General features: G+C 37.0%; 1 protein-coding gene across 1 annotated transcript; it reads left to right on the top strand.

The window, feature by feature from the left end:
• The first annotated feature begins 9,024 nt into the window (after positions 1–9,024).
• Positions 9,025–11,579, top strand: LOC128670940 (zinc finger protein 182-like). The gene is made up of 4 exons (XM_053746970.1): positions 9,025–9,277; positions 9,885–9,968; positions 10,485–10,570; positions 11,323–11,579. Exons 1-4 carry the CDS (start codon positions 9,025–9,027, stop codon positions 11,488–11,490), a joined length of 591 nt encoding a protein of 196 aa, XP_053602945.1. The 3' UTR covers positions 11,491–11,579.
• Positions 11,580–11,983: the final 404 nt, after the last annotated feature.

Here is an 11,983-nt window from a genome sequence, read left to right on the forward strand (position 1 = left end):
AGTGAAATTTTATGTTAATTTTTTTCGGACAAAAACATCCAATATCAATTCAATATTCGAACCAACATATTTTTATTTAAGACTACAAGAGGTTTCATTTTCGTTAGTTATCTATGTTACTTATCTTATGTTATGTTACGTCACGAAATGATCAGTCTAAAATACCGAATCACATTTTACATCAAAATCTTCCCAAAGAGGTCGAATTGAATTCAATCTTCGCAATATGAAAACTAAGGTGTGCAAGTTCCTTGGAGAGTAGAGGAGCACTAAGATAATTTTCTGGAATTCCCATAGTAGTGAGAAGAAAGGGAATTTTGGCGCGATACGAGGTGCAAACTGCATGTAAACACTAAGAAAAACACCTTTTTGTATGTCTTACTAACATTATGAAGTTCTTTTTACTTCTTCTATCTGTGCCCATTCATTACTGAATGCCGGCCGTCAGCTCCTTAATTTTTTTCTTATCCAGAGCTGATCTGTTTGTTTGACTTTTGTATTGTTCTTTTAACTAACATTATTATGAATGTACCTAAGTATTTTCTAGAAGAAAGAAATGTTTTGATTTAAAGCCGCGAACAAAATCTAGTATTGTACAAAACAAACGAAACACCTGAATACTATGTCGCCACTGAGATGTAGCAGGCTGCGAGGGCGAGGGTAATTCTTTCAATTTCATCATGTTTATTTAAATGAGTGCTGCGTCGACGGCACGCTCGCCGCTTTAATATGTACGAGAACATTCTTATTATCTTGTACGGTGCGGGTGCCCATTACGGCACGAATCTGTAGAAACATTAAAAGTCGTGCGGTAAATTGTCCGTCACCATAAGTTTTTTTAGAATAGACATTTCCTATCTATAGAATAAGTTCCCTATGTAAGTTACTATTACTATTCTCCCACTTTCGGACCTATATAGGGAACCCTAGGAGTCCGTAATGTTTGGCATAATGATGTCATGTATTAAATTTTTTTCTTTATACTCAAACTATTGTGGTCACAGAAATTTTAATTTTATATCAGGTATACTTGCTTACCACAAAACTTTTAGTAAGTACCTAACTGTACCTAAGTGAAACATTACTAAGAAGCGTTACAGCAAGTTAACTCGAAATTTTATTCCCGCTTGAGATGACGCTTAATGAAAAGACCAACATAAAGTCAATTTAATTCCAATAAGACCTATCCTCGCTCAATGTATAAATCGATTTGTTTAATTTGAGCATATGTTATTTATCCTTAAAAAAACTGAGAAAATATATATTGTGTCCTACAGGACAGTGGAGCCGCGGCCCGCGCACTTCATTTTTCCAATTTCTTGGGGGCGACGCGTCGGGAAAAATCCTCTTTTGATTTATTTTTTAATTCACCATCTCATTTCAATTTATGCGCCGGTTGGCTTTGTAAAGGTATTTGTACCTGTCTAATGTTGTCTCCATGCTAATGCGGTCGTAATGGAGCTAAATTGAAATATGTTTTACACAGATGTGAGTTACGATTGAGTTTTTGGTCTTTACTTCTTCAGATTATGATTTGGCAACTCTGAACAGTTATTTTGTATGTAAATACTTGTGATTATATTCATATTATGGTTCACAATCTACGAGTAAGTAGATACGATAATAATTACTAGCGTTAAATAGCACGCAGATAAATTCTTAGGCCCTTAATTTTGCATAGGTACTTCAAAACTGGGTTCATAAGTATCTAACTATCTTAATGATTAATATAATGTGATTAAGAAATCATAAGCAAAATATCGATTATTATTATATTGTGTGACTAATTAAACAACAAAATTGAAGCCTTGGGCTCAAAAATCTGTGGTTGACATTAGAGTTATCAAGAACCCGATTTGGCGAACTTGACATTTCAAGATTTGGCTGTGGGTATACATATATTTGATTTACCTACAGGGTACATATGCCTACGCTAAAACTAAAGGAAACTAGGTTGGATTGTTACAACATTGCCCAAGTGTCGGCAGGGTTAACAAAAAGCGCCAGCTAAGTGCTCCCGGCTTTGATCCGTATTGACTCCGGGCGCATCTCGTTACTACAACACACGGAGGGGTTTCACGTTTTAAATGCGTACAAAAATAGTAAGGATTATTTATACTATTATTACTAAATAATTAAATACATATTTAATTTGTTTTACCTCTCTCGGGTCTGATGGAGTAATTTCTTTAGAAATAAGCAGCACCTATACACAAATACTGTAATAAATATTGTAAATAAAAATATTATTATAAAAATATCGGTTGTCGAATGTCACAGACGTCATCGTAGTACAGTCTGCCACAGAGAAAACTGACCCCTAAGAGATGGTGTTCAAATCGCGGGGGGTCAGATTTCTCTGTGGCAGACTGTACTTAACGCGGTTACGATAGATAGTTTTTTTTAATCAAAAGGCATTTTGTACTTTAAATTTCAGTTTCTTAAGAAAGAAACTTAAAACGATGACGTACCCAAAACGTCAGATTGGTATTTATTTTTTTATTTAGGTATTTATATAAGCTTTATTGCACTACATTACAATCTGAAATAGTAAAATAGGCATACGGTCAACCTTTGGGTCAAACAGAGAAGGCTATATTACCATGATTATTTCTTTTTATTTTTTATCATTAAAAATATGACTAAATAAAATGTTTGTGTAAAAAAACACCTCGTGTAATTTTCCTCCAGCTGCGAACGCCCAGTGTCCCTCGGAAAATATTCAAATGAGGATCATCTGTTACTTCGCAGGCTCAAACATCGCCGCCGGAATATCGTTTTTGATAATATTGCTACACTTTAGCAACTTTGTCGATGGGTTAAAATGCATTGGTTTTGATTTATTGCCGGATATTTTTATTAAAATACAATCAAAGTATTTATTTTAATACAATCAAATTGTGAACTTAGGTTCAGACGCTTTATGGCTGAGAAGAAACCAAAAAATAAAGATCTGTGAATGTCAGAGACAATCAATGGCAATCATAATATTATGCCCTGTATTTTCTTAATTCCTTAAAGTTACTGACTTCTGGCATAAACAATTTGCAGCATTATTCATCCATCCTGGGTACATCTTTTGCTATAGTAATCTTACAATACTTTCAAATGGTGATAGATATTTTCCCAACGGAAATAAGTATATAAATTTAAAATCAACAAAAAAATAATGTAAATCTTCGTTACAGATACCAAAAATCTTATTTTTCAACATTGTTACGTACCTACTTATTCGTCGGTAAACAAGCAATTATATCTCAATCTCCTCCACAGAAACGGCTTCATAATGCCCAAAACACTTACCCTCATCTCCATAAAGCTCGCAAAAAGCTCCGAAGTACCTGAACAAAAATAATCCATCTCTTCGAGAGCCTCTTGACATAGTTCCCAAGCCCCGCCCACCCGCCTACCCTGCGACACGCCCACCAAACTAGGGTTGCCAGGCAATTTATAAAATACAGAAATACAAAAATGGAAAACCATTTGACTGCGATATGACAATAATGAGTTTTGTTCTCAGCAGAAGCAGTACCGACATATGATCTCACCTTAATTTTACCTTACTTGTTTGTAAGCTATTTAGTAAAACGTAATGACAAGGCAATTACTATGGCCAGATACTGAAACTCTAAATTAATATCTAAATTACTATCTATGCACCAAGGATTGGCTTCCGTAGGAATTGTAAATTCGTGCTATTGGTAGGTAGCACAAAAATTATGTTCTACTAGGATACCAAGTGTTCTCGAATATTATTCACACAGTAAAAAAACATCAAAATTTTCGCCATTCACATATTTTTAAACTTGAACAAGAATTTTCCTGAAACATCAGTTAACAAAACATATTATCACCCAATCCGATATCATTCCGTCGTCAGACTGGACGAACCCAAAAGAACTCTCACCAAAAGTCACGCATATGTATTATCTAAACTTATTACTGAATTAACTTTAAATACATATAATACGATACCTAGACTACAATATATACTTAGCCAATACATTATATAAACATTTTGTCAGGCTGTGGCAACCCTACCGCCTTCTCTCCGGACCACTACTTTATTACTTGGCTCAAGTGCGGTTGGATTTATGTCTAGAGTTTGCTTTAGTTCTGTTTATATAGCTTTTTATTGTCGAAATACCTATTTCTCAGAGATGATTCCAATAGTTTACCTAGGACTACACACCGTAGTAACTACACACAATGCACTATGACCATAACTTGATAACTTTAAATAATCTAACCTTTCAGTGTTCCACGGTTATCTTTTTGTACCCCTGGTTCACCTGCACACCGACATGCTGTTACTTAGTTTATTACTAAAATAATACTTCAGTTTATTTCAGTAACTAGATTTTGCCCGCGGCTTCGCCCGCGTGAATTTAATTTCTTAGAAGTAATTAAATGAAATCTCAGTCATTATTTCATCGCGTATTCTACTTAATTATTATTTATCTCATCTTTAGTTCAATTTCCCGTTTCCCGCGCGTGTACCTGAACCTGTTCCTGTATCATAAACCAATATTTAGAAACAAATTTTATCACATCAAAATATTTTTATTAAGAGCCTGTATCATTATCTACAGTCAACAGCTCATACACCTATCGAAACCCATTGCAAACTCACTCAAATTACCACGTCATAAAGATTCAAGGAGTGTAACTTGACGGCCGACTGTACCACCCAAGTAGACCGTATTCTCCAGTCATGAAAACTGCTATAAAACCATTCGGCACAACATCCGCATACAATCCACCTGCGGCTGCCATCAAAACCGAAACAGCCGATAAAGCGGATCCACTCGAATCGTCGGAAACAATAGCCGAAGGAAATATCTTCGCAGGCCGTCCTCAAAGAGATATCAAAAAATACAGCGGACGCTCTCGACGCTTTATTAAGAATAAATTTAGGGCGGACGAGGCTGCTGGGCGTGGGGCGAGTTAGAAGCTGACAGCAACTCTTAAACTTATAGACAAAAGTCAAATTCTACTTAACATAGTACACAGATCTGGTGCACGTCTCTGGTGTGAGATTTATCATGATGATGAATCTCAGTTAAGCGCCGACTCCAAAGCGCAAACAACACCGCAGCTATTTTCTCGAAGAAAATCCATTTAAACAACAATATAGGTACAGTCGACCACATATGAAGTTACTCTCTACATTGTTCAAAATTGCAATGAATTTTGGACAAATATTATTTTGTTATTTTCCGAAAACATTTCCCTATCACACTTGTGATAGATACGTCCCTAAGCATTATCGTATATCACCCACATGAACGCCTTGGCAGTTGGTCATTTGCTTGAAAGATTAGATGATGATAAATCTATTGCAACGATTATCATATTATCTTCACCGTCTTCTTAAATGCGTTCACAACGTCGAAAGGGAAAAACATACCTACATTCAAATTAAAATAATTTTGGTCGTTTTGAATGCGCATCAAACTGTGGCAGCTGGTGGCAACTTTGTTTTAGGTAAATTGTTATAATCGCTTCCGCTTGTGACACCTCATCCATAGAGCGAGGTGCCTATCTTCAGACTAATGCATTTATGCAACAGCGCCGATCGATACGAGCGTAATTTGGAGAAATATTGTGAGAAACTTGCCTTTATTTTTTACTAGCGCTTCATTCGCTGATAGTTTTTCTGGAATGTTTGTCAGGATACTCGTTTATTTAGTACTTACCTGCTTTGGTGATTTATGTATACTTTTTCTTGTTTTCAATTGAACTGGAAAAGAAAATTATAAAAACAATTTAAAGCTATATTGGACATAGGTACGAAGGCTTAGGCTTATTAAGTGAATAACATACAATAATAATTCTTAACTAAAACCACAGATTACATAACACCCGAGCTAAAACTAAAACTTTAGTAGGTAAATGTTATATTGTAAACCCACATAGACATGTACCTAATTGGTGCTACTAATTACTTAAGGTACCTATAGCGTTTGTCGTATTTTTTTTGACGTCAATAGGTGATATATATTGAATAAAGAGTTTGAATTTGAAAATTTGAATTTGAAAAGTTTGTGGACACAGAAATTAGAAAATCCTTTCGTGGATTCGAATGCTTCAAGATACAGATGAAAGTCAATTTTAGTGTCCGTAACGCAATCTATAATAACCTCACAAACACGTGTCTGAAAACAAGCACAATTTTGATGAACTTAAAAACTGATAATCAATTGACAGATTCCATTTATTAAGTTTTTATTGGCGATATTCCCTTAGCTGTAACATAAATTCAGCACAATCGTTAGTAACTTTTATTTGTAACAATAAACAAAATCAATGCACCGCTGTGGGGCTGCAACTCAAACACGGGACTTTAACTACTTGGGACAAATCCGATTTGCGAAGACATTTGAATAAGACGCAGCCACTTTGGACACTTTTTGTCTTTTTACGAATACTTAAAAAACACTGGGAAAATAGTAGCTGTTTTTGTTTGGAGGAGATTCAAATATCTACATTGATACAGCTGAATTCGGAAAAAGGGAATTCTGTCTCCCCTACCCTATGACATGATTATCATAACGTGGTGAGCGGAAAAACATTGTAATTTCTTTGCATGTTTATTTGTCTGACAAAGTTGCCCTCAATGTGCAGTTTGAAGATAATATAATAATGTTCTTGATATTTTCAATATTTTATCTCATTAGAGAAGAACCAATTCTTTAATGGGTTCTTAATAGTATTCTACTCAACAAATTTCGTCAAAATCGGTCAAGAAGATTTTCTGAGATTTAGTAGCCAACATCCAAATTGTCGCATTTACTTATAATGTTAGTGTTAAGTATAGGTAGCATTGTTTCAAGTCAATAGTAACGTACCCACGTGTTACTAACACGTAACGACGTCATGGCAACGTATAATGTGTAGCTATAAAACACTTTCACATTACAGGAATATTACTGGTGGAAAGTTTTGACGAGCTAATTCTTTTCGAAAATCATAAACTAGTGAAATGGAGCCATATTTTAAGCTACTAAAAGCTTACAGTCTGTGTGGGATACGAAGAAATACAATACACTAAATAATTATTAACAAACAAAACCGTTGATAACTTCACGTCAAACGGAAAATTATCAAGGCATGAAAGAATTTTAATTTATGTCAACAACATATTATGTAACGTCACAACAGCATGCATTATGATGATTAGCTACACGTGCCCTGTCCCACATCACGTTACTTACAGTAATGAAAAGTACACCCAACAACAAAGTAGCGCAGTCACTTCCGTTGGTACAGAACAAGTAGCTGGCACTGCATGTTTGTTTGTTACAGTTACTCTATAAATATTTTTTTCTGGTGGCCTTAGAAAAAGACCTCTCCATATTCTCCGGCGATGTCGTACAAGGGGATTATAGGGGCTATAGGCAACAATAGCATTCAAAGTGGGTTGCCGACAGGTCGGTTGTAAGATTACAGGTTGTAAGATTATTAATCTTTTAAATGCGATCACAAGTTACCAGATTCTAAAATCTAAATCGCGATTTGAGCTCTTTATTCGACTAAGCAATTATATGTATTCGTGATTGATGTGACGGGCACATTGGAGCGACGAGAAAGCAATCGAGTAAACCCAACATCGTTACCATTGTGGCCGACATAAAAGCTGCGGCATTTGTCGCGCAACAAATGTTCCGCGACAATGCTTCTGTCGCGTCACCTTTATAGGCGATTACCTTTTCTTCAATACAACACCGAGCTACGAAAAATTAAATTGTTGACAAGGCGCCCGTTACGATTACTTATCAAGCCATATTTGTAAATTAATTCTACAGTACCTTATATTACGTATTACCTACATTTTATACTACGTCGCAATCCTGTTTTTGTTTACTACTAAGTACAAAATGCTGAGGTCTGGAATTCTCTCCCCGCGTCGATATTTCCCGAATTCTACAATTTAAGAATCTGTGAGGTAAGAGTGAGTAGGCATTTTTTAAGTTTCCCTCTAATTTTCATCAGATATAGATTGAGGTCAAACACACTCAAATTATTAATTAAAGAAAAACATCATTTAGCACTGGAAGTATATTATCTGTGCCTTTTCTTTCTTCTTCATAGTAGTATTCCTCATGGCTGAGGGTCGTGGTCGTTGCGTGGTGAAACACACACGAAGACTTTCTTGGCATTATTAATGGAGATTGCCTTCTCCATTTCACGTACTAGTTCATAATCAACCAGTGTGCAGGTTCCTGGCGATGTTTTCCTTAACCAGAAGGAAGCGACGGTCGATGAAAATTACTATACATAAGCCAGATTGGTATACAAACTCACGCGGCACAAGTAGGATTCGAACCTGGGGCCTTTCGTTTTTGCTCATCAAAAGTATTTCATTATCAGGATCACATGCCCTTACCACATCAATTTTTCCAACCTCAATATGACACCCGAAAACCGCCAAATCACGTCGATTAGTGCTCGATACCACAATCGTTGTGCACACAATGATCCTCGACTACGTTACACAACTAATACACCTGTCATTATACCCTCAGCCCTTGGACTATTTAAGGGAAATTTCGGAAAAGTGCGCGACAGTTTTTCATGGAAATCCGGTGGAAAATCATACTTGAAATTAATTTGCGCTTTTAAAATTCTAGTGAAATCTTAGGAAAAGATAGTACTTTAGTGAAAATCGAAATTTTATTGGTCATCTGTTTTCTGTTCCTAATTACCAAATATGGTGCTAAAGCAAAAAGTATAGAATAACCTATTTTAAGAATCAAAAAGCTTTCATTAAACTCAATAAAAACACTTTAAAATAGTGTGTGGTTTTAGTGAAAAAAAAGTAAAAATAAAAATAAACGGGCGTGCCAAGTAATTATTCTGACACCAGTGTTAGCAATTAACACACTCGAATAGAAACAAAGTACTTACCGAGTATTTCTGCTACATGATTGAATACCATTACCATATGGCGATAAAAATTTAAATATATAAAAAAATATATAAAAGTACCCAAACTAGCGTGATTAACCCTTATCTGAAATAATGGAAATCCAAACCGAGCCTTTAGACCTATCAACAAAATCCTCCCCAAACAAATACCTCAACATTATCGACTTGAAATTCCTGGCTGGCCTGAACAACCACTTGGTGAAGCTTTACGAGAGAACCAACTTGTCGTGTAAAAAGGAGGGGTTGTGTTTACCGCAGCGGATGAAGAACGTGCTGCCGTGCCAGGTCTGCTTGAAGACCTTCGACAGACCTTCGTTGTTGAAGAGGCATATGAGGACACATACCGGTAATTTGTTTGTGACAAGAAAAAAATCTGTGTCAATGTACCAAAGAAATAAGTCTTGACGGTCTCAGGAAATCTGTGCATGAAATTATCAGAAATTGCATACGTACTTATAGCTTTTAGCGCACTCACTCCTGCAAACGAAAAGCACATTTTAACTTTATTTTCAGTAATGGGTGAAAATTTTTAGGTAATCTTAGGTATAATGGATCTCTTATTTAAGAACATTACTTCTGATGCCCAGGCACCTATTATTATGGATTCAAATGTGACGTCACAACCTGCCTGAATTCGATCCTCCTTTGAAATGCTGATGTTATATTGCCTATTAACTTTCAAAGATTTTTAACCCTAACCACAGATTTATAGTACCTATTAATGATAGTGACGATGGTAAAAGTAAATTTTGAGTCGATACTGAATACAATAATAGTAGACACTAGTAATAGTACAAGGGAAGTTGAACACGCGAGGAAGAAAAGTAGGTACCTAACCTACCTTGACCTTTATTGCTTGTCGACGCTCTCCAGCGATATCAGAATTAGATGTACCGTTGACAACGATCAAGATATACCTTGACCTTTGACCAATTAAGGCTGTGTTGTTGCAGGAGAGAAGCCGCACATCTGCAGCGTGTGCAGCAAAGGCTTCAGCACGTCCAGCTCGCTGAACACCCACAGGAGGATACACACAGGTCTTAATATAATATACAAATAAATATATTAGGACAAATCACACAGGTTGAGCTAGCCCCAAAGTAAGTTCGAAACTTGTGTTATAGGATTCTAACTCAACGATACTATATTTTTATAACAAATACATGTATAGATAAACATCCAAGACCCGGGCCAATCAGAAAAAGAACATTTTCCATCATGACACGACCGGGGATCGAACCCGGGACCTCTCGGTTCAGAGGCAAGCACTTTAGCACTGCGCCACCGAGGTAGTGTTCTTCTTTTTGAGTGTGTTACTGCTAACACTGGTGCCTTTTATTAAAGTCGCCTAAAGGCATCTGACTTTAGTCTACTTACTTACTTATCAGTGGCTATCATTATAGGTATAAATTAATTCCTTTAGGTGTTCCGAAGTTGCGAATATTTTCTGTAATATGTAATGTATGTTTGACTGGGGAGAAGCAAGAAATATAAATATTGTTTCGGAATATAATGACCAACATGGTTACGTGTATGTATTCCCATTGTTGCAGGTGAAAAGCCTCACAAATGTCCTGAATGCGGCAAATGTTTCACCGCAAGCTCCAACCTCTACTACCATCGAATGACGCACACCAAGGTAGGAGAATTTTCATACAGTGATATCAATGTATTGCTCAAATAACAGAAGCTATGTTAAAATCGGGCGGATATTAATAAAAAATACTTACCGAGTATTTCTGCTACACGATTTAATAACATATGGCGATAAAAATTGGAATATATAAAAAAATATATAAAAGTACCGAAACTAGCGTGATCAACCCTTATCTTAAATAATGGAAATCCAAACCGAGCCTTTAGACCTATCAACAAAATCCTCCCCAAACAAATACCTCAACATTATCGACTTGAAATTCCTGGCTGGCCTGAACAGCCACTTAGTGAAACTTTACGAGAGAACCAACTTGTCGTGTAAAAAGGAGGGGTTGTGTTTACCGCAGCGGATGAAGAACGTGCTGCCGTGCCAGGTCTGCTTGAACACCTTCGACAGACCTTCGTTGTTGAAGAGGCATATGAGGACACTATGTTAAAATCGGGCGGATATTAATAAAAATGCTAAAATCTTAGTGGAAAGTCACGAAGGACATCTATTATTGATGTCAGTGACCATATCCCATCAGGTGGGCCGCATCTCTGTTTGCCGGTTTGAAAATAATTTCAGATTCTGTGTGCGTATCCAAGTAAAGATGTAATTCCGGCTACACATTATCGCCGTACTCGGCCAGATGCCGAAGCGAATGCACGAACATTGCGTACAGTTTGTACGAAATCTTTTATTTACCGCAAAGAAAAACCAGCGATGTATATCATGTGTTTGGTAACTTCCAGAACAAGCCGCACAAGTGCAGCTGGTGCCCGCGCTCGTTCCCGACGCCCGGCGAGCTGCGCGCGCACCTCGCGTCTCACCCCCCCTCCCCCTCCCCGTGCCCCTCCCACTCCGCCGCCCTGTGGCCCGCGGGGGGGAGGGCAGTGCGGGGGATATTCTCCACTACTTAGGTGCTCTACTATGAATACTAGAAGAAATAACAAAATAATAAACTCAAATACATTCTGATACCAGTGTTAGCAATAACACACTCGAGAAGAACTTGAAGATCTCTCTCTCTCATCTTTGCATGTACCCGGTTGCATTCAGGGCTGTGATGCGTTGTGCCGTTCTCGAAACTTTCCAGAATGCACGGGAACGGTCAGGAAATATTCTCGGAAATTACCGAGAACGTCGCTTCGATTTCCATGACAATGTATTATCACGATAAACATGACTTGACAGTGCATCCGAAATTGTTGTGGCTCCCGACGAGAGACTCCTCAATGGTTAACTGCACGGACATTATTTTTTCACGAGTTGAATGGTACAATATCTCCCTAACAACAAAGAAACATTTTGCGTCAAAAGTGATTTTTTTGTAAACTTTTCTTTTTTCTAGGTACTTAGCTGGCTGGCACCTTTGAAAAAATGGCAGCTCAACGAAAGCCCGAAATCTTATTA

Source organism: Plodia interpunctella, chromosome 6 (assembly GCF_027563975.2).
Source record: "Plodia interpunctella isolate USDA-ARS_2022_Savannah chromosome 6, ilPloInte3.2, whole genome shotgun sequence".
NCBI classification, from domain to species: domain Eukaryota; kingdom Metazoa; phylum Arthropoda; class Insecta; order Lepidoptera; family Pyralidae; genus Plodia; species Plodia interpunctella.

What these genes read in the sequence shown, in the direction of transcription:
- LOC128670940 (XM_053746970.1), top strand. Translation starts at nt 9,025, where the DNA reads ATGGAAATCCAAACCGAGCCTTTAGACCTATCAACAAAATCCTCCCCA. An exon ending in GCATATGAGGACACATACCG is followed by an intron (nt 9,278 to 9,884) that starts GTAATTTGTTTG and finishes GTGTTGTTGCAG; the next exon opens with GAGAGAAGCCGCACATCTGC. An exon ending in CCACAGGAGGATACACACAG is followed by an intron (nt 9,969 to 10,484) that starts GTCTTAATATAA and finishes CCATTGTTGCAG; the next exon opens with GTGAAAAGCCTCACAAATGT.